At 39.6% G+C, this 23,307-nt stretch overlaps 2 protein-coding genes across 5 annotated transcripts in view; both read left to right on the top strand.

Annotated features, from left to right (window-relative positions):
• Nucleotides 1–3,260, top strand: part of LOC103720906 (cycloartenol synthase-like) — a 63,736-nt gene extending 60,476 nt beyond the window's left edge. The window contains exon 26 of the mRNA XM_089926680.1: nt 3,060–3,260. Within this exon, the coding sequence (XP_089782806.1) occupies nt 3,060–3,179 (120 nt within the window). The 3' untranslated portion in view covers nt 3,180–3,260. The remainder of the gene's footprint in view (nt 1–3,059) is intronic.
• Nucleotides 3,261–4,872: 1,612 nt separating this feature from the next.
• LOC148700322 (cycloartenol synthase-like) overlaps nt 4,873–23,307 on the top strand; it is a 31,759-nt gene continuing 13,324 nt past the window's right edge. For 3 of the 4 annotated variants that reach the window (XR_016398075.1, XM_088709043.2, XM_089926688.1), the window contains exons 1-12: nt 4,873–5,453; nt 5,713–5,930; nt 6,815–7,000; nt 7,318–7,407; nt 7,509–7,703; nt 7,802–7,886; nt 9,208–9,374; nt 11,675–11,863; nt 13,719–13,832; nt 13,979–14,101; nt 14,195–14,317; nt 14,382–14,480. Coding sequence is in view for 3 of the 4 variants with exons in the window: in XM_088709043.2 (XP_088565169.2) it covers nt 5,733–5,930; nt 6,815–7,000; nt 7,318–7,407; nt 7,509–7,703; nt 7,802–7,886; nt 9,208–9,374; nt 11,675–11,863; nt 13,719–13,832; nt 13,979–14,101; nt 14,195–14,317; nt 14,382–14,480 (1,569 nt within the window). In the remaining variant the exon portion in view is untranslated. Of the gene's footprint in view, nt 5,457–5,712; nt 5,931–6,814; nt 7,001–7,317; nt 7,408–7,508; nt 7,704–7,801; nt 7,887–9,207; nt 9,375–11,674; nt 11,864–13,718; nt 13,833–13,978; nt 14,102–14,194; nt 14,318–14,381; nt 14,481–23,307 lie in introns of all 4 variants that reach the window. The other variant, XM_089926687.1, reaches the window with a different exon arrangement.

Genomic DNA, 23,307 nt, shown 5'->3' with positions numbered 1-23,307 from the left:
ATATTTATCTTTGGGATAATTATGTAATATTTTATTTTACCAGGGATGCTGATAGGGATTGGGACTCTAGGGTTAGGGTTTAGCTATAAATATCTTGTAACCCTTGTTATTTGGTAACAGAAGAAAAGTTACGGCCGTTTCGCTCCCGTGGACGTAGGCACATTGCCGAACCACGTAAATCCCTGTGTTCAATTTTTTCTTCCTCTTCCTCTCTCAATTCTGTGTATTGTTCTGTTCGTCGTTTGGATCCTGTATTTTTGCGCATCACATACCATGTTACTTACGCCTCCGCTGAGAAGTATTCCATATCACTGACGAGTACGGCGAACCTGGCTTGTTTGACCATGCATATCTTAAATTGCAAGCGTCGTACCGCGAGCAATGGAGAATACGAGATACAAACTGAAGAACGATGATTTCCTTTTCTTTGCCCAAAGAGAACTGGAAAAACAATGGATTCGGTACTCCACCTCAAACAGAAAGCAGGTCGTCTATGGTAGATCTGCACAACCCCAACACCGTTTTGCACAAAAACCAACCAATAGAAGATGCATTACGAGGAGCACCTCAGGCATATCAAAGATAGACAATGCAGCATGAGAGATCCAAGTAGCAGGCACCAGCAGAATATGCACCAAACAGCGCTGACGGAAAATGTAGGAGATGCAGATCTGTGAAGCAGAACTCAAATAGTTGAGAGAAGCATTTTTGTCACCCTCGACTACTAATTTGTGGTTTCCTTCCAGCTTGATATATGGTTTTCTGAATTACTAGTTCATGAAATAATGACAATTCTTTCGGCAAAGCAGGTGTCTCTTAAATTGTCTGCAGCACAGGATGAGATCCAGCATAGTTGAAGAGGAGAGGAAAAAAAAAACACCATGGATTAATTTTGTTTTGCTTTAGAAAGTCCATCCGAAGCAATAACAAAGCAAAAATCCCCTTCAACAGGTGCACAAGGAAATAAGCTAGTTAAATAAACTATACAATGAATAAGCTATAAAAAAAAAGGTGCTAAAGTCATACATGACCAGGTGGACCAGAGACGAAAACTCCACAGAAGAATAGGTGGAGAAATTGGCATCCTGAGTATTGGTTTGGGTCTTGTGCTGATGACTAGGAAAGATCCTACATGCATGCAATTGAAACAAACAGACCATACTAGTCTGTTGGGATGTAGTTGTCAGTAAAGGAGCATGCAAGGAAATCTATTCGACTATCCACTGGGTTTAGGCAACCAAAAAGTGCATGAGACGAGAAAGGAAAAAGGTGAGAGCCAGCCTGTTTTTACGTTTTCTACAGTGAAGGTGAGAAGTTACAAACACTTGGTCTGGAAGCCAGTCATTTAAAATTCCAACTGTAACAACATTTTTACCCATGTCCAACCGATTTCAGTGCAAGTTTACATGGGTTAACAGTTATGAAGCTTCGGACACGAGGTATACCAAACCATTCCTGTGACACGAGCACCACAAACAACACAGGGTTTCAGCTTTTAAGATTGATGCATGCATCTTCACAAAAAACCTATGTTGCTTTTAAAAGGAAACCCACGAAAAGAAAAGGCACAAAAAATATAGAAGAAAAAATAAATAAAAAATGTGACTTCATACAGGAAAGAGTCAATATATGTTGATATAGTCTTAACATCAATGCCACATGCCTCTGCACGTTTTGTCAATAACTCAGGTAAGTGTATTCTCTGAGCCCCTGAAATTATCTCCTCGCCTAGAAGAAATGTCAAAACAGATTAGAGCACAGTAGAACATTGTAAATTTCCAGCATATTTTACAATACCATTGGAAGCAACTTTCTACACAGATCCAAGTTCTAAACCATCCTATGTGATTCGAAATCATGACAACTAAAGTAACAAACATAAGAATTATCATCGAAAACTGTTCTCCGCCTCCGTATTTAAGTCCCCAAAAGGATCAACTTCTATTCCAGCTTCCTGTTTAAATGAGTCGAGCTGATCTTGTCCTTGAAAGAAAAGCCACAGCAGTCCAACCACAATTTTATTTTTTATTGTAAGATAGCCAATAAGATAGGACATACTACTAGTTGACTAAGAACTTAAAAATAGCTTTACAGGTCAATTGTTTTCTGCAGCATAACTTCTTACAAATTCATAGCTATGCGCAGCCTTATTCAACTCACTCCTCCTTGCAATTTCAATCATAACAAAATTAGATAAATCCAGTCCCTAAATCATCCACTTCGTGGTTTTTACATCTCTTTGCTGAGCTAATGAATTTAATGCTCCAGGATATGATAATTTCTTAAGTCAAAACTTTTACAAAAAGTTATCTGCATCTAGTTTCAAAATAATACCATTACTCAAAAAAAAAAAAATCTTGCATATCATCACAATTAAGTTCAGTACTTGCATGCCCATGAAGTTAGACTGGAAATTTGCTATTCAATCCATTTAATTCAAAGGTAATGGGCAATTCATGTAAATAAGCAATCCTTGTTTATTTAGCAACCATCTTCAATCTCCAGCCAACAACTGCTGCCAATACACAAGGATAATTACTCAACAAACTTTTTGTCCTATTTCAGTCTATATCTAACTTCAATTTCGCATTTAGTTCTCGTATCCAAGCATAAAATTAATTAAAAGAAATTGTGCTCGTGCTATCCTGAGTATTTAATAGGTCGTTGGTGCCCATAAACTAGGTAAGAACGTAGTAGATACGATTTTTTTATTTAATAGGTCGTTGGTGCCCATTAATAGGTCCTTGGTGCTCATTAACTAGGCCGTTCTATATACTTATAATTATTCACCGTCGATCTCATCTTAACATAGAATTATTTTTTATGTAATAGAAAGATGGAATTATTGAAAACTGGCTAAAGTATATATTTATATATTACAGCTCTTAAACCTTTTGCTGAACTCCAAGTAGGAAACAATAGGGGCACAAAATGGTGCATCTTGTGTTATGTGTATTATATGGATATGCACATTAAAATTTCTAAATATTGGGTACTTTCTTTTCCTAATGTTTTTTCCCCTTAATGCTTGCCTTTGTTTACGTGTCTGTTTTTTACAGGAAATTATGGGAGTCTTCAACAGAAACTGCATGATTAGTTATTCACAGTATCGAAACATATTTCCAATATGGGCTCTTGGGGAATATCGCTGCCGAGTCCTGCTGACCAAGAAAAACTGAATGCTAATCTCTTCTGCCATATTGTAATCCTTGGTCAGAATGTTGATGTTTTTCCCCTCAAACAAAGTATTCAGAAATGCAGATCTTACTGCTTGACATGTCATGGAGAATGTCCTGTATGGCTGTTAGACTAATCTTCGGCTTTTTTTGCACAAAGTGACTGATAAAGGACTCAAATCTATATGATTGTGCCTGTCAGCCCAAGCATTTCCCCAAGAGCCCATGTTGGAAATATGTTTCGATACTGTGAAGAACTAATCATGCAGTTTCTGTTGAAGACTCCCATAATTTCCTGTAAAAGTTCATGAAAGAATTTGTTGTTATAGAAAGTCCATCCGAAGCAATAACAAAGCAAAAATCCCCTTCAACAGGTGCACAAGGAAATAAAGGCCGGGAAACTTTCTGACCAAAATCTAACCCTTTCAATTCAATTTATATAGATGCCAGCAGAATGTATTCCATTTGTTGGATATGTTGAATAGCCCGAGTGATCTCGCAACATCTCCACATAACCAATCCTAACACTCACTTTTATTAAAGTGGAGTCATTGAGGAACAAAACTTTAATGCTCCAGGATATGATAATTTCTTAAGTTAAAACTTTTACAAAAAGTTATCTGCATCAAGTTTCAAAATAATATCATTACTCAAAAAAAAAAAAAAAATTCTTGCATATCATCACAATTAAGTTCAGTAGTTGCATGCCCATGAACTTGGACTGGAAATTTGCTATTCAATCCATTTAATTCAAAGGTAATGGGCAATTCATGTAAATAATCAATCCTTGTTTATTTAGCAACCATCTTCAATCTTCAGCCAACAACTGCTGCCAATACCCAAGGATAATTACTCAACAAACTTATGTCCTATTTCAATCTATATCTAACTTCAATTTCGCATTTAGTTCTCGTATCCAAGCATAAAATTAATTCAAAGAATTTGTGCTCGTGCTATCCTGAGTATTTAATAGGTCGTTGGTGCCCACGCCCATTAACTAGGTAAGACGGAGTAGATACGATTTTTTTCTTTAATAGGCCGTTGGTGCCCATTAATTAGGCCATTCTATATACTTATAATTATCGATTTCATCTTAACATAGAATTTTTTTTTTATGTAATAGAAAAATGGAATTATTGAAAACGGGCTAAAGTATATATTTATATATTACAGTTCTTAAACCATAAAATGAATCTTAACATGGCAAAACTAGCAATGATTATCTGGACAATGGTGAGAGACGACGGAGCCTTTCAGATCAAGTATGTTTTCCGTGAAGCCAATGGGGCTGCGGATTGGGTGGCTGCTTATGCAGCCAATCACTCCGCTAGCGCCTTGTGAGCTGGTGTTAGGGAGTTGCTTCTGGCACTCCGAGGTATTCTATTTTTTGATTTTATTAGGTGTATCCGTACTCGTCAAGTATAATCCACCCGTCTTAGTAAGAAAAAAAAAAAAATTATGCATCAAATCAAAAAATAAAATAATGCAGTACCTATAAATAACGATGCACCCATGGAAAGAATAAATAGGTCAAAAAGGTGCATAATTTGGATGATTTTTTGTAAATTTAAAGATAAAGTACCGTACGATTAGACAGCATATATCAATAAAGCGGCATTCTACTTTAGTCTTCGCCAATGAGAAAAAAAAATAAATAAAAAACTAAAAATAAATAAAGTACCGCTCGATTTCAGTTGGACCGCCCGGATACGAGATAAAAAAATCCTGGGCACAGACCGATGTTTCCTCCCACCCGACTTCGCTCTCCCCTCGGGCCTTGGATGATGACTCCGCTTCTCTCAGTCCTTCCCCACACCCTCGCTCTTCCTTGCTCCGTCTGCCACCGCAAACGCCGCCCTGCGATCACGTCCGCTGCCCGGGTCCGGATGCCACCCTCTTTTTTTTTTTCCCTTCCCTCCTGCGGGCGGTCGAGCCGACCCCATCGGTTTGGAGCTCCCACGGCGCCCAGCCCAGGGGTTGAACACGAGGCGTTGCTTTGGGAGGGGCCACACCAACGGCAGCAGAGATGGGAGCGAGCGAACTAAATGCCCTTCCTTTTTCAGTCAGCCCTTTAGGTTAGAACTAAATGCCCTTCTCTGTGAGCGAGCGGCGGTGACAGAGATGGGAGGAGAAAGACTGATGGAAGCTCCTCCTACGCCGCCGCCACCTCCGTGGGCCAGAGGGAGCTTCCAAGATAAAATCAAGAACGGAAGACCCCTAATCTGCAATTTTCCATTCTTTCCATCTCATCACCATCAAAGTATCTCGATCTTGAAGGTGGTACTGTGCTCGCGCATATCTTCTCCTTGATTTTCCCCTTGAATTCGAACTGGAAATTTTTACTCGGTCCCCGCTCTCTCTATTTCTTGATTTTACTTGTTTCTTGAAAGGATTTTAAGCGTTTTATATGCTTGCATGCATTCGTTTTCTTTCTCCTTGCAGTGCGATGGATTTATATATGGTTTTTGCACTAATCTTGAACCTTTTTCCCTCGCTGGATTTTGTTTTGATTGCTTTAATGGATGGATTCCCGCAGTTCTTCCTCCTGATCCGGCAATGTGGAGGCTTAAGATTGCGCAGGGCGGCAGCCCGTGGCTGAAGACGACAAACAACCATGTAGGGAGGCAGGTGTGGGAATTTGATCCGAATATGGGCACGGCTGAAGAGATTGCTGCAGTCGAGAAGGCCCGTGAGCTGTTTCAGGAGCATCGTTTTGAGATGAAGCACAGTGCTGATCTCCTCATGCGATTGCAGGTATATAAACAGAAAGAAGCCCCGTTTGTTACTATTTTTTTTTTCTTCTTTTTTTTTAATGTTTATCTTACTGAGGCTGCAGGTAGAAATATGTGCTAGTTGTCTATGATTGTTGACAGAAGTAGTTAAGAGATCCAAATATGCTGTTATTCTTATTCAATATATGTGAATTTAGAATTCATCAATGAATGACTTGAGAATATCCCTCACAAGCTAGTTATAATTTATGGAAGAATATGCAAGACTAAGAAATAATGGAACAAGAAGACCTACCTACATATACGTTCGAAGGTTGAAAATTATTTGGTCATGTAAGCTGACGCTTGTAATTACATGACTGGATTTGGTTGTCTTGCATAATTTATGTCTAGGCCATTAAAAATCATTGCGAGGAAAGCATCTAGCATGCCCAGTACAGTTATTTTGGGATTCAAGTTGTTTCTGAAACTTTAGAAATTATTTTGAGATTTATGGGTTTTTCCCTACTATGATACTTAACTGATGTTGAAATAATTATGTCAGAGATAGCTTTGGGACTTAAGGATTGATGATACGCAATATTGCTCTGATGATTACACAAATTGCTACACTGTGACTCATTATGATAGTAGAATTTGCTAATACTCGCTTCATGTCATCTATATATGCTAGTTCTGCAGCTAAAACTCTCTAACTGCTAGGATGTCTTCCATAATTAAAAATGCCAAATGATACTGCATTAGCATATAAGTTTGCCAGCTATTGAATAGATAAGAATGACTCTGGAACTCCAGAGTTTGGACGGCAAAGTGTGTTCTGATGGAAAATGCCCCTCCACCTCTCTTCCGATCATCTCCTTTATTTGAAGGTAGTGATATTGTTCTTTTTTAACTTTCTTAATGCAGTTTGCAAAGGAGAATCCACTTGAAATAAACCTCTCCAACATCGAGCTAGAAGACCATGAAGATGTTACAGAAGAAGTTGTATTGACCTCTTTAAGAAGGGCTATTAGCTGTTATTCTACTCTCCAAGCACATGATGGACACTGGCCTGGGGACTATGGCGGCCCATTGTTCCTTATGCCTGGCTTGGTATTTTCTCCCATCTGGAACATATTCAATCGTAATACAGTACAGTTGGTGTATGTTGATAGGCAGCATTGATATTAATACTGCAGAATGAAGATTTTTGGATCATTTCTGTCTCTTAACTTGAACATGCTGTTTCTGCATTATTCCTAAGTTACAGGCTGATGCCCTTCTGTCAACTTGCCTTAGGAAAAAGAAATATGAGAATATGCATTTCATTCATCTTGCTGAATTAGTTGATGGGGCATAAAGGCATCACATTCCTACTTTTTTGTTATATGATAACAATTGTTTTATGTGTTTGATTCATTGTGGTGCAGATTATAGTTTTATCTGTTACTGGGGCATTAGATACTGCTTTATCACCAGAGCACCAGCGGGAGATTCGCCGTTACCTCTACAATCATCAGGCATCCACAATTAAAAACCCCTCAGTTTTGTATGGCAGTTCTTTGTTACGTAGAGGTTCTGAAGCTTCAATATATTGAAGACTTAATGAATTATATTGCAGAACAAAGACGGTGGCTGGGGTTTGCATATAGAAGGCCACAGCACCATGTTTGGTTCAGCCTTGTCATATGTTTCATTGAGGTTGCTGGGTGAAGGACCCGATGATGGAGATGGGGCAATGCAAAAAGCACGAACTTGGATTCTAGACCATGGTGGTGCGACGGCCGTAACATCATGGGGAAAATTTTTGCTCTCTGTAATAAATTTGATCCTTTCATCCATCTAAATGACAAAGCTTGTGGTTGACAGTTGTAAGGAGCAATTTTTGATGTCCTTGTGCTGAAATAATTGCAGGTGCTTGGAGTGTTTGAATGGTCTGGCAACAACCCACTACCCCCAGAGATGTGGTTACTCCCATATTTTCTGCCTGTTCATCCAGGTACTCTCTCTCTCTCTCTCTCTAATTTCCCCCCCATCTGTTGTTAGTAGTTTTTTTTTGTCTTTTTCATTTCTCCCAGAAGGGGTTATTGTTGACAGTTTTGGATTAGTATTAGATTAGTATTATATGTATAGGAATGCAAAATAAGTAGTACATCTTGGCTTCGTTTTATCAACAAGAGAAGCCAAATTTCAGAAAAATTTTGTAGGCACAATATCCCTTTTAGTGGCTATGAACTCGTTGATTGTACTTATTTTTGAACTTTGGGTGTTGAAGCCATTGCTCACCAACGTAGTAATATTTTAAGAGTTCTGATGCACTCCCAGAGAGAATGGGCACCTCTTCAAGTATTCACTGTCTCGGTGAAGTGTAATTAGATTCACAAGTTTATTTCCTTTATGCACAATGAAGGTTGCTATGATACTATGCCATCTTTTACAGCCGACAATCTTAAGATCATGCATTTTGTTTCAATGTTTGTGAGGCAGCTTATTAATTATCAAATTTACAAATATTCCTTCATACAAATCGAGGACCAAAGGTGTTGATATTTACAACATGTTCCTTTGCTCTTTTGTCTACTTATATCTTCTGTTTGTTCTGATAGCTTATAGATCCGAATGAACTTTTTCTTAAGTATGTTCCATAGGTCACTGACCATAGATCTAACAAAGTGGTTGGTGTGATAGCTGATATCTTGTTCAAAAGATCAAGTAAATTAAAAAGAATTCACTTGAGTAAATATAGAAACCAGGAACATTAATTAATTTTGATATATAATGATATATCACAATTATTCTATAATTTTATGGACCTTCAATGAATTTTCCATTCTTCGTAACTCTTCTTTGATCCAATATATAACATTTAATATCTGTACTTGAAGAAATTGATAGACACATCCTTCTTTTTTTTAACAAAAAATTAGTAAATTTGTTTTCCTTTTCTTTGCATTCATAGTAAAGAATGCTGACTTGATATCCCTACATCTTTCAGAAAGTGTGGGCCCAAAAAGAGCTGAATGGAGGATAAAGAATCATGTAGCCGATCCCAACTAGTTTGGGGTTAAGGCTTGGTTGAGTTGAGTTGAGTTTGCATTCATAATGTTGTCTTCCCTAGTTAATACAAAAAATGAGGTCTGCTACCTTAGATAATGCAGGCAAGAGTATTCATAATGGAAGGCATGCCTCTTGTTATATCTGTCCAAGGATTTTACTGTTATCCATGCATTGGGACCATTCCTTAGTGCAATATTAAATGCTGACTTGTTTAATTTTTGAATGCTTCAAGGTTTGCCATGTTAACTTCTCTTGCTTCACAGGACGAATGTGGTGTCACTGCCGGATGGTTTATTTGCCCATGTCCTATATATATGGAAAGAGGTTTGTGGGTCCAATTACACCTACAGTTTTATCACTGAGGAAGGAGCTATATGCTTGTCCCTATCAGCAAATAGATTGGAATCGGGCTCGAAATGAGTGTGCAAAGGTTGGTAAGATATGTGTTTAATAACATGTTTTCCTTGTGAAGTTAGATTTCTTATGTGTAGGCCGTGCCTTGTAGAATCCTGAATATACTCAAGTAATTTAGTTGTATATGTGAAGGTAAAATTTTGAAGAATTTGGCAGTTACATGTTTGTTTGTGGGCATTCCTCTTTTATCTATTTCAATACGTTCCAGTGGAAAATTAAGAAAATTAAGAAACTTTTAGAAAGTCTACTTGAAAAAAGATACGGGGATATATAAGGAAATTTTGACAAAAATTAAGAAGAGCTGTGTTGATATTTGGAAACATGCATGCTGCAAAGATCTCTTGTTTTTTTTTTCGGAAACATGCGTGCTGCAATGATCTTTTTTTTTCCTTTTCTGTATGGGTATATATTACTCAATTACCTTTGCTTAGCTTGTCATCATAGGATAAATGAACCTATGATGTATGGAGATCAGACACTATTTCTTTTACAACATAATACTTGAACTTGATATAGCTGTTGAGTAATGCCTCAAACAGCTTCGTGCCCATCCTACATGTAGGAGCTCTCTCATGTTCTTCATCATCTATTTAGTTACAAACTTTTATGTATGTTTTAGCCAATTGATGTCCTCATTTGTTAGGATAAGTTTGAAGTGGCATTCAAGAAAGAACTTATGCTCATAACTATGGCCATGCTCTTTCAATATTCATGAAAATTAAGATTTTGCTCAAGTATCACAAATTTACAAGATTAACTTAAAGGAGCAAAAAGGAAAAGAGAAAGAACAAACCAGAAGTGTTGGTAGACACCACTCTGGTGAAAAATGGCCATCATGGCAAGTGCAAAAACTAAATTGTTTGCTAGCCCAATACAATTTGAATGGCAGCCCATAACCCTCATAGCAGGGTAACCGCTAATAGAAGATCACGGGGGTGTGGCTGGATCTGGCTTCCACCTCCTGAAATTATTGGAGAAAAATACCATTAAAATATCTTTTTTGAGAAGCAGGAGGCGCTGCTCCCCATCCTCGACCCTATACCTACCCCATCCCCACCTAGGTCGGAGCCCATCCCCTAGGCAAATTGAGCCACTGCTTGTTAAATGGTGGATTTATATATACGGTAGTTGGAGTGAGGTTTGATGCTCTTCAGAATTGAACCCTGCTCCTCAGCACAAGTGGCAAGGTCTGTGCCACCCAAACTAAGGCTCGGTGGTATATGCCATGATGATATCATCAACACAAGCTTCCGACATGGCACAGTTTAGAACTTTGCCAAACAATGCAATAATAGGTGCTTGCTACTATTGAAGTTGCATGCATTATGTTTCTTCCAAATAGTACAACGTACAATTGAGTCCCATTTTTCCAAAGAAATGATCTCCCTTCAGAAGGTTGTATGTAAATAACCTACAGGATGAGGTGACCATTGAAAATTGTGTTCATGTAGGTCAGGCTTGACATATCGAACCAACACTCAATATGAAATAGCATGCTATGTTACATGGCTCAAAGTTTGATTTGCATGCAAGCTGTTTTAAGTTATTTTTAATGAGAAATTGACAAGTTAAGAGAACTCAATTTGTTTTTAATATCTCAACCCCCAATAACTTTGCATCCTAAATTAATCTAAAGGTGTGAGTTGTTGCTTATAAATGGTCTTCAATATTTCCATATCACTATCGAATGAAATTTAGCTCACAAGCTACTATGAATTAACGTGACTTCGGATCAAGGAAAAAACAAGAAAGAAAAAGCTTATTAGTGCAAAACTTCAAGAAACCATGTTGTTACTTAAGGATATTAAAATGCAATATGTGAGAATAATCCACATGGATGAATGATATAGTGAGGGATTTGAATTAACCTTGTCTACAAGTTTTAGACTCCTAGTTCATATACACAACTTTTTCTGTCCTTTGGTTTGAGTAGTTCAGGTACAAAATTTCTAATGCCATCTATGATGAATGTCTTGGCTGGGGACCTTTTGTTGCATGTTTGCCATGATGTTGTCATTCAGATTTAATGTTTAAGTGTGCCTTGAGTCAATGTTGTTTAGATAGAACACGATTATCTTTATGTTGCAATTTGTAATTCCATCAATAGGCGTATGTAACACTTGCAGTTTGGCCTTGTTGTCTCACTTTGCCAAGGAGCCTTTGCCTGAAACACTTCACCAATTCATAGATTTCACATCAGATTGAGAGTTGGTTGGCAAAATTCTTAAAGTTGATTAAAAATATCTTGACCTTTGAAAGTTCGTAAACATGGGCTAATGCTTACTTGTTGAGGTATTTACTTTTTTCTTATTTCAGGAAGATCTGTACTATCCCCACCCGCTGATACAAGACATAATTTGGGCTTCACTTCATAAAGTTGTCGAACCTATTCTAATGCATTCGCCTGGTAGCATGTTGAGAGAGAAGGCTTTGCATACTGCGATGCAACATATTCATTATGAAGATGAGAATACTCGATATCTTTGTAGTGGTCCTATTAACAAGGTAAGCATCAACGTTTCCACTTGCATCTTTAATCTGTAGATTTAAGAGTTGATTGCTGTGTTCTTTTGATAGGTAGTCGTGTATGAGATTTGAAATTCATTACCGAGTTATCAAGAAAATGATTATTTGCTAATTTTTGTTATCGTATATGAAATGATTCTTTTATGCATGCCGATAAATTTAGGATTTAACACAAACACATACGTAACCAGATCTTGGTATATATCTATGCATCTTAGTGCAGTGGGCTTTCTATCATGAGCAAGGTTCGTCGTCTCGGTACCAGACTCTGTACAGTACGGTATAGGGTCTTTTCGACGTACCGAGTGTTGGTACGCCTCTCGTATCGATACCAGTACCGAACCGGTACGGTGCAGTATAGGGTGTACCATTTGATTCGGTCCGGTACGGCGAACCTTGATCACAAATATTTTTGTACTGTCGGCTTGACTCAGCTATCCATGTGGATTTAAAGTTGAACTATCTTATTCTTCTACTGCTCTATGACCTCAAACTCTTCTATGTTGGTGTTTGTTCCTGACTTATCAACTCATTAACTGAGGTATCGGAAGACAATCAACTCTTGCATCCTTAATGAGAAGAACTCATTCAACTGTGCTAATATATAATGAACCGTGATAACGTTCTTTGCTAGTTCAATTATATAGTGGATCCTTACCTAAAATTTTCCCTTTCATATACTTGTTTTACATTCCATGCTTGTTCATTTAAAGTGGGACTCATAAAATTCATAATATTCTATTGGATCTTAGATGTTCTCTTGTGAACTTTAAATTTTCTATACTCTCAGAATATTCATTATTCATTCCTTTTTTTGGTAGTTGAGCCCAAATAGGTCTAGATATGAGGCCTTCAGGCCATTACTCCATCCATCAAATGCATAAATTGACCATCCACTTGACCAGGCCATGTTAGCCGGACATTACAAGTCCTTGAACCAGCACTTGACGCTCTATCTGCCGATGATATGTCTGACCATGAAATTGTGCCACCACCAACTTCTCATGCTTCATCATGCCATCCTTTGTGATCATTCTATGCTTATCCTGCGCCAATATTTTGCCCCATTGTCATCTGAGACGATCCTGCGTGCATCACACAATGATCCCGTGCTCTGTCTTGCCCATCTTGTGTCTTTTTGTATTGGCATCCTAAATTTTCTAAACCATCTTCAACTTCACAAACACTATCAAAGGAGTTGCACCTGCCTCCAACTTCTTTTAGTGCTCTTATGCAAATACATTCATCAATATGATCTAAAATTTTATGGAAGGAAAAACCTGAAATATGGTTGTATAATTTTTATGCCTTTTTGGCTTTTGATAGTAAATTTCATAATCAACTCATGGCCTTTGAGTGGAATTCACAGCCCATAGCCTAGTTCAGTTACAGGGTTACCTGCAACCTCATGGTCATGGAATAGATGCCAGCTAATGCATCATCACAAAGAGTTAATTTAATTCTTATAGATGCAAATAACTTGGGTATGCCTGAGTCAGGCGTGTTTTTGACTAGACATGTGGTTAAACTATGAAGTTTGGACTTACATCCTGGTAAGTTATTATTCGCTTCGAGAATCTTGGAGCTGTGTGCCTCACATCCTAGAAATAGTTATCAGTTGTATGTTGATGCTTCATTATCAGGCTTTTGATCGTTATGGCATCCTAGAATTGTTCCTGAGTTTGCTAAAGGCTCTGTGTTTAATATAAATCATTAGCTATATCAGTGGGAAATCACCATCTATTTAGTGTTTTTCATGTTATGTTTTCTTTTATCTATATCATGTAGTTATTGTAGCACCAAGCCCTCGTTGCCTGAACTTTAATATATGCAGGTACTAAATATGCTTTCCTGCTGGATTGAAGATCCAAATTCAGAAGCATTCAAGTCGCACCTTCCAAGAGTCTATGATTTTTTGTGGCTTGCAGAAGATGGCATGAAAATGCAGGTTTTAAGATACTATCAAGTGCATTCTCCTTCTATTTGTGCTCATTGGCATCCTTCTTGGTGTCTGCAAGATTTGACTGTACATTGTATCTCCAAGAGCATTGTCTAAGCAGTCAATATTTGTTAAATCTCATTTGCAAAATGCAGGGTTATAATGGCAGCCAATTGTGGGATACAGCTTTCACAGTTCAAGCAATTATCTCAACTGACCTTTCTGAAGAATATGGTCCTACTCTTAAGCGGGCACATGACTACATAAAAGACTCACAGGTTTATACTCTTTAGCAGAATGCCTTTTTTTGATGTGCCTGTTACACTTTCACCAATAATTTTGTATTGGTATTATTCCACATATTTTTGAAGGTTCTTGAAGACTGCCCTGGTGATCTTAGTTTCTGGTATCGCCACATCTCCAAAGGTGCATGGACCTTTTCTACAGCAGATCAAGGATGGCCCATATCAGATTGCACAGCAGAAGGATTGAAGGTACATCTTACATGTATTGCTTCTGTTGATGCTATTCTTGTTTATACCTTTCCTTCTTGTGCAGGCTTCACTATTGTTGTCGAAGATCTCTCCAGAAATCGTTGGTGAACCATTATGTGCAGGGCGGATTTATGATGCTGTTAATCTCATTCTTTCCCTTATGGTAACTTGGCCATGAATTGGATATAAATATACTGTAGTATGTTGCATTTCCACCTGCAGAAGCATAGCGTACTAAACGGTGCAAGATTTCCCCCATCCAGACCTTGATATATTCAAAAATAAGAATTTTATTTTAATATTAGCTTTAGTTGCAATCTGTCTGTACCATAATTCAAAGAGCATTTAAATAATAGTTTTGCTGAATATGGTGTCATTGGCTTATATATGTGTCTAATTCTTAAGACCAAACCTATATAATTTACTAACTAATAGAATATGTGGATTGTGCCAACAATTGGCATGAAATTCCAAAGCGTGAAATGTATAGGCTAGGGCTGAGAAGTTAGGCCTGTTGACACAGCTTGAATTAATCAACTTGGCATGAACTATGTTCAAGACGGATTTTGGCTGTCTTGGAAATGTGTGCATCTATACATTTATAGACTTGGCATCTTCAAAAGTTATCTTAAACATGTGCTTCTGCATATCTATTGGTGCAACCTATAATCGATTACTACATTTGTAGATTGATTTCATAATAATCAATCATGGTGCAATTAATTAGATACTTTAGCAAATATTCATCATCCCAAAAGATCATCATAGAGGTATGTGAATGCAAAACAAAATATGATAGATATCTTATTAATAAAGCCTAATCAATGAAATATAACTAGTGCAGCCAACTGAAAATAACCACAACAGAACAATAAAAAAAATACTACCAGTAAACTCGGGTTCCAAGGATGTGATAGATGGCAACGATGGTAATGATGATGGGTGGAGATAATGATAAATGAATGAAGAAACCTGGGCTGGGCAAAAGATGGTGGTAGAACTAGTCGGATAATTACCTCTGCGAGTTTGGTCCCTCCAATCCAATGAGAATCTTCAGGCCGTGCTCCACCAAGGTATCGAGATGAAGGATGACGGGGTCAAGAAGGTGGCTCCAAGAAGAAACAGGTCAAGAAGCAGGATGAAAGTGGAAGGAAAAGGGTCTCTCAGGGCTTTGCCCACGGTGGCACTCACCTTTCTAGGGTTTCTTCTCTTTTTTTTTGGTTGTTGTCCTCTCTTGTTATAGGCCGAGTTACTGTGACCCGGTTACTGTTCATGGAACAGTAACCGGGTTGGGTTACTGTTCCATGAATAGTAACCGGGTCGGGTTACTGTTCCCGTGAACAGTTTTCTTTTTGCTGTTTTCTGCAGATTTCTGCGTATTTTTTTCTCTTTTCTAACTTTCCTCCTTTCATACATGCACAATTCTATTTTGAAGACTATCATCCATCCTCCTTTGTTCCTAGAGATGAGTGATGACCGTGGGCATTGAAGAAAGGCTAAGGCTCAAGCAATTAAGTATGGTGGTTTGGAGTTGGGTTAGGTTTCCTATCACACCTAGGTGGACCCTTTTTGCTTGGCAGTACTAGTACATGACTCGACTGAAAATTCAATCCTAAACATGGCTTTGGATAAAAAATACAGAAACAACAAAAAATATAAATTAAGTATAAGATGAAGTCTTGAGACTACATCAGTTTTCCCCAACTGGGAAGAACTCGACTTCTGACGAGTAGGCCTCCTGTATGCGTTGCAACAAATCAGGTCTCTAGCGCCTCAATTCGTCCTCGCTGATCCATGAACTGTCTGACATAGGTCTCCCTTGCCAACGCACAAAGAATTTGCGGTACTGCCCATGCCTAGTGTCAACCTTTATGCCCTCTGATGACATAATGTAACCCAGAAAAATCAGACTGTCAGTCAAAAAGACACATTTCTTCAGATTTGCATACAATTTGTGGTCTCAAAGTGTCTGCAACACTAGCCTCAAATGATCTAAGTGAGATTCAGGGCTAGGACTATATAATAAGATATCGTCAAAGTACACCACTACGAACTTTCCTATTAATGGTCTAAGTACTTGGTTCATGGTTCGCATGAATGTACTTGGGGCATTGGATAGCCCAAATAGCATGACCAACCACTCATATAATCCTTCCTTTGCTTTGAAGGCGGTCTTCCATTCATCTCCTGAGCGTATCTTAATCTGATGGTACCCACTCTTGAGATCAACTTTGAAAAATTTTTTCACGCCGTTCAACATATCAAGCATGTCATCAAGTCCAGGAATCGAAAATCTGTATTTGACTATAATCTTGTTGATGGCACGGCTATCAATGCACATTCTCCATGACCCATCTTTATTTGGAGTGAGCAAAGCAGGTATAGCACATGGACTCATGCTCTCACGAATGAAACCCTTTTGTAAGAGTTCGGTCACCTGCTTGTTTAGCTCCTCGTACTCGATCGGACTCATCCTATAGTGAGGTAAGTGTGGCAAACTTGCACCTGGGACTAGATCAATACAATGCTGAATGTTCCTCATGGGTGGTAAGCCATCTAGAAGATCCTCAGGAATCAGGTCCTTAAATTCAGACAATAAAGGTTGGACCGCCTTTGGAATCTCCACTTCCTCCTGGATCTCTTTTCCTACCAGAACATAAACTACTGAGTCCTCTTTCAGTTCAGCCTTGAAAGATTTTAGATTTAGAATCAAGGTCCTTTGAGTAGATTCTTTGCCTTTTTCTTTTACAGAATTTTTTATGTTATACCCGTACAACTCCTGTTGTGGATAGAGTGTGATATTTGTTTTATCTTTTACAAAGGAATATGTATTCTTTTCTCCGTCATGCTGGGTCTTCCTATCGTACTGCCAAGGCCTACCTAACAACACGTGACACACCTCCATAGGCATAACGTCATACCATACCTGATTTTGGTATCGTTTTCTAATGGAAAACTCTACTTGACACCTGTGGGTGACCGGAACCTCAACTCCCTCTTTAAACCAAGATACCTTATATAGTTTATGAATCTTGTGTAGGTATCTTTAGTTTATCAACCATATATTGAGACACGAAGTTTTCAATACTGCTACTATCAATCAAGATAGAACATCTATATCACTCTACAGTACCTATAGTCAAGAAAATACTTCGCCTCAACCAATTGTCCTGGACAAGTTGCTTAGATGTGACCATAACATGGTGGATCACCATGAGTGGACCCATCTCATCATCTGTAATGTGGACATCGTCGTTCTCCGACTCATCTTGTTGTTCAGACTTATCATCATTTGCTTCTGGATTGGGTTCATCTGAAACGTCCTGGTGTTCTTGCTCAATCAGGTGACTAAGACTGAAATTTTTTCAGAAGACATTCAGAGGATTTATGACCGGGTTGTTGGCACTTATAGCAAATAATAGTGAAATCAGGTGCCAGTGCCAGTACGCCTTTGCCCTTGTAGGGGAGATACAGAAGTATCTGATCCCAATCGTGGGAAGATGAATCGCCTCAAACCAGAGCACATGGGACGTTCCCTTGGCTGCTAGAGACGTGGATCACTGGTTCTTTGATGGTGGAGGAGAACAAGAGCCAAGCGGAAATAGGCTCTTCTTCTTTGATGGCTGCGTGCCCTAGGGTTCTTAGAGATGGCGGCTTACGTGCATGAGAGGAAGAGAAGAGAGGAATAGGATTTTCAGGGAGAAAGGAGTTTCATCTGATTTCATTCCACCCATACACAAAATACGTGAGTGTATATATACATGGTCAATCATGACCCAAACCCAAAAATTCTTGTAGGCTAAACCACATGAGAAAGCACTCAACTCAAGCCCATGTACACCCATGACTTGCATGCTCTCTCTTCCTGTGAGCCTAAATCTAGCCCAATAATGATTAGCCCCTTCAAGACCCAAATTACTTGAGTCTTAAACAGGTAGAAGACCAAATCCTGTCTCTACCTAAATCTGAAACAAGCCTGGGGTTGACCCTTTAACAGCATGAGTCAGCCCCAACTCTTCAGGGGTCGACCCCCGATCAGCATGAGTCGGCCCCAGCTCTTCAGAAGTCGACCCCGGATCTGCATGAGTCGGCCCCTGTACTGTTTCCACTGCAGTTTCTTACATTTCTTGCTTTGCATGCGCCACACTTGTGTCCACAATCTCCACCTTGGTGCTCTAAAACCTCTGCAAGCTCCACCTGGGTTTCTTACAAAACACTAATCACTTCTTCGTAGTTCAATGTTTCCTTCCCATACACCAGAGTCGTGATCAGCCCATCATATGATCCTGGGAGAGAACATAGCAATAGATGTTGAGTTACGCCCCGCGCGATGCGACGTTCGCAGCGGAATCTCGCACAGGACGACGTCATCGTATGAACATGCTACGGATCATAGAGTTCAAAAATTTTTCTGGATCCAAATCCAAAATACCTTTGAACTCATAAGGGAGGAGAGATTAGGATCTGAAGGAGGTTGATTAAGAATCACATAAACTGAAACAAAAATCAGAAACAAAAATTTGAAGATCTCATCTTCAAACTTTGTGCGGGTGGAAAAACACCGCAGCCTGATGATCGTTGGAGGCTCCTGTTGAAGACGCACAAGCGTCCGACCTCTACAGGTATCCACACGAGGACTTAATCATCTGAGATCAAATCTTACCGGAGTGCTAGTTCCTTGCAAAGACCTCTCATGACTATCAAAAGATTGGAAGAAAATCAGCAACATACCTCCTTGAAGAAGAACTCTTTCTTCTTCAACTTTGCTCGCAATGGAGGAAGAGGAAGGATGAAGCTTTCATTGTGGATCTTCCTTTCCTTGCAACCGTGGAAGAAGAGGAAGAAAAGGACCTTTTGCTGCCGTGGAGAAGGGAGGAAGAAGAGGGCTTGGGCGTGGAGGAAAGAACTCCTTTCTTTGGGCGTGGAGTCTCTTCCCTTGATTCTCTTCTCAAGCTTCCAACGCCTTGGAAGAGGAAGAAGAAATTCCTTCACCTTGCCGCCGAGGGAGAGGAGGAGAGGAAGAGGGAGGAGGGAGGAGGCGTGGAGGAGGATGAAGGACCAATGCTCTCACATGCCTCCAATGCCTCCTCTTTATAGTTGGTGGTTAGGGTTTTTCCAAGGCTTATCTTATGAAGAGATAAACTCTCCCTTTGCCACCACCTTTGGATCTTTGCCAAGTGTCCATGGCGCCATGATGAGAGGATTAGAATCCTCTTAGGTGGCGCCTCAAATGAATGCATGACATGTGTCCTTTGGATCAAAAGATTAGAGCCTAATTAAATTAGGCTTGAACCCCTTCATGGCGCCATGATCAAGTCCTAATCACATTAGGTCTTGATCAATCCCTAATCATGAGCCCAATTCCTAATCATATTAGGACTTAGACTAACTCCTAATCATATTAGGAGAATTAGATGGGTCGCCATGCATCCTACGACGCCATGGGGACTTTAAAGTCCGCATGGTGTGAACACGACTTAATACATTTTCATCCTACGATGACATGTGGACTTTAAAGTCTGCATAGTATGAACACGACTTAAGGCATATACCCTGATCTAATCAAGGTTGACCCAATCATGAGCCCAACTCAAATTGGGTCGAACCTAATTTGATTTGGCTCATCAAATCAGCCTAGTTGCAATCCAATTGCAATCAATTCCACTTAATTCTTCTTCCATTAACTCATTAACACTTAGTGGGTTAATTCAATCACCAATCATATTGGTAATTGACATCAATTGTGATTCCAAATCACAATTATGATAGTCTGACTAATCAAATTCTCTGTGTGTAACCTCGTAGGTTCTATTCTGTCTGGTAGTGAGACATTGAGATTTCCATTTCAATATCACTGAAACTTCTTTCAGTGGACTGAAACAATTTCAGTTCTACTCTTAGGGTTCATTGATCACCAAGTGAATGCCTTCGAGTCTCACAATCCACTAGTGACACCGAGCAGTATGTGGTGGCAATCCAGCAGAACAGAATGTCTGAACCTCTAGGTGCAGTTAGCGTATGATACAGCCCCTCTATCATGGATCCCGACAGGACGGAGGTTATGGATAACTCGTCAAACCCCATTGTCTGTCATATATCAAATTTATTCGATTTCCAGTTCGAGATATGAAAAACTCTTTTTCCAAAATACCTGGCCAGAAATTTATCGAACTCAGTCTCATAAATCACATAGGATCACTCCTAATCTATCAAGGTCGATAGATCCCATCTCGGTGCAACCCTATTCCAAAATGAACCTACTGAAGCCAATCCGCACTACAAGGATTCGAATGGCTAGGATCCAAGTTTACATGCTCGTCAAACTACAGCAACCTCATAGTGAATAGCTGAGGCATTGCAGGTCAAAGGACCATTCATACAACTGCAGCATAAGTATGTCACTGATAAGTGGATAGACATCCATGTGACTACTTTTTTTAGTCACGCTCAGTACTTTGTCTCTAACAAGTACTTGCACAATCACTCCAGTGTCTCTACACTGTGGACTCGAGACTCATCCATCTGACTAAGTGATCTGTGCACTAATTTCAGCGGATCGATCACCGTCCCTTATGATGGATCCATCGATCAGGAGCATTTAGAAATTAATTCCTAATGACACATGCCTCAAATTCTCAACTTCTTGAGAATATGTGTCACCATTTTATTAATTTTTTTAACGATTCATGGACACATAAAAACATGAATGAATAATAAATTGCCCAATCTTATTTATCAATAAGAGTCAAATTACAAAATTATGCCCCAGATTACAAATATGTGTCAGCCACATTGGCTTTTAGGGCATACTTCTAACAGTAGAAGGGTTCTATCTTCTTCCTCAATCTTCACATCAAGGCTCATAACCTCCGAGCAAATTTGATTGAACTTCTGAATATGAGAAATCAGATCTCCTTCTTCCGGCATCCGCAAACTGTACAACTGTTTCTTCAACCACAGTTTGTTTGTCATGTTCTTGCCCATGTATGTGTTTTCTAACTTCTCCCAAAGCCCCTTGGCCGTGGTTTCTGTGCAAATCTCAGGTAGAACTTGATCAGCCAAGCACATCCTAATGCTGCTAAAGGCTATCTCCTCTAACTCCTCCCAATCCTCAACATTGATCTTTTTCGATCTTTTTCTTACCAAGACCTTGTAGATCCTTTGCTGTACCAGCAAATCCTTCATCCTGTGCTGCCATAGGGTGAAGTTTTCCTTGCCATCAAACTTCTCAAAGTCTACCTTTAGATTGCTAGATGCCATACCACAAAACAGAAATCAAACAATGCAGAAATTCTATTTTGAAATCTTACCCGCAGATTTTGATCTTTCCTCCACCGAATCACCAGCCAATGGATCTGATACCAATTGTAGGGGAGATATAGAAGTATCTGATCCCAATCGTGGGAAGATGAACCGCCTCAAACCACAGCACCTGGGATGTTTTCTTGGCTGCTAGAGGCATGGATCACTGGTTCTTTGATGGTGGAGGAGAACAAGAGCCAAACGGAAATAGGCTCTTCTTCTTTGATAGCTGCGTGCCCTAGGGTTCTTAAAGATGGCGGCTTACGTGCATGAGAGGAAGAGAAGAGAGGAATAGGATTTTCAGGGAGAAAGGAGTTTCATCTGATTTCATTCCACCTATACACAAAATACGTGAGTGTATATATATATGGTCAATTATGACCCAAACCCAAAAACTTTCCTAGGCTAAACCACATGAGAAAGCACTCAACCCAAGCCCATGTACACCCATAACTTGCATGCTCTCTCTCCCTGTGAGCCTAAACCTAGCCCAATAATGGTTAGCCCCCTCAAGATCTAAATTACTTGAGTCTCAAGCAGGTAGAAGACCAAATTCCGTTTCTACCTAAATTTGAAATAGGCATGGGGTCGACCTTTTAACAGCATGAGTCAGCCCCAGCTCTGCAGGGGTCGACCCTCGATCAGCATGAGTCGGCCCCTGCCCCAGCTCTGCAGGGGTCGACCCTGATCAGCATGAGTCGGCCCTAGTTCTTCAGGGGTCAACCCCAGATCTGCATGAGTCGGCCCCTGCACTGTTTTCACTGCAGTTTCTTACATTTCTTGCTTTGGAAACGCCACACTTGTGCCCACAGCCCTTGTCCCATAATTCATTGTTAGAATTGGGTTTTAGGACAATTGTGGTCTTGGTAGGGTTCTGAGAACTTATTGCCTTGTTTCCGAACTGACTCTTTCCTTGGGCAATAGAGTTTCTGTTTGAGTCCCACTTTCGACCACTAGTTCGCCTTTGTTGTGCTTCCACTCTCAGTGCACGGCGATGGGCATCATCAATACTCAAGATATCGAACATCTCCACTTGGTCCAGGATGTCTTGTCTCAAGCCATTGATATATCTACTAGCAACATGAATGGGGTCCTCACTAAGGCCGTTTCTTGCTTGGAGCTCATAGAACTCCTCGGTGTACTCATCCACGGTCCTAGTCCCTTGTCGGAGGTTTTGAAATTTTAAGTAGAGGTTTTGGCGATAATCCAATGGGACAAATCGCTTCCTCAACTTCTCCTTCATTTTACTCCAGATACGGATCTTATCCTTATCTTGCTGAACTCTTCATTCATGGAGTTGCTTCCACCAAACCAGTGCATGTCCCTTTAATTTGAGGGTCACAAATTTGACCTCTTTATCCTCAGGAATTTTCTTCCAATCAAAATATTGGTCGATTTTGTCGACCCAATCAAGAAAAGCATCTGGTTGGAAACGCCCCTCAATTTCCAACATCAAGCTTAATGCCATCATCCCAACGTCTGGCACGAGGGGGTTCTCTATGTGGTGGTCGGTCATCTAATTCATTTTCTCTCATCTGATTCACTACTCTCGACTACCCTCTGATGGACTCTTTGTCTACCTTGAGGTCTGACTCTACGTCTTGGTTCATCCTGATGGTTTTCCTCTCTCCTAGGTCTCACTATCTCAGGTATGTTCAATTCTAGTCTAGTCATGAAGTTGGAGAGGT

Source organism: Phoenix dactylifera, chromosome 12, assembly GCF_051530095.1.
Source record: "Phoenix dactylifera cultivar Ajwa chromosome 12, Ajwa_hap1_PhDact_Kaust_v1.1, whole genome shotgun sequence".
Classification (NCBI taxonomy): domain Eukaryota; kingdom Viridiplantae; phylum Streptophyta; class Magnoliopsida; order Arecales; family Arecaceae; genus Phoenix; species Phoenix dactylifera.
This window is presented reverse-complemented; position numbering and strand designations above follow the sequence as displayed.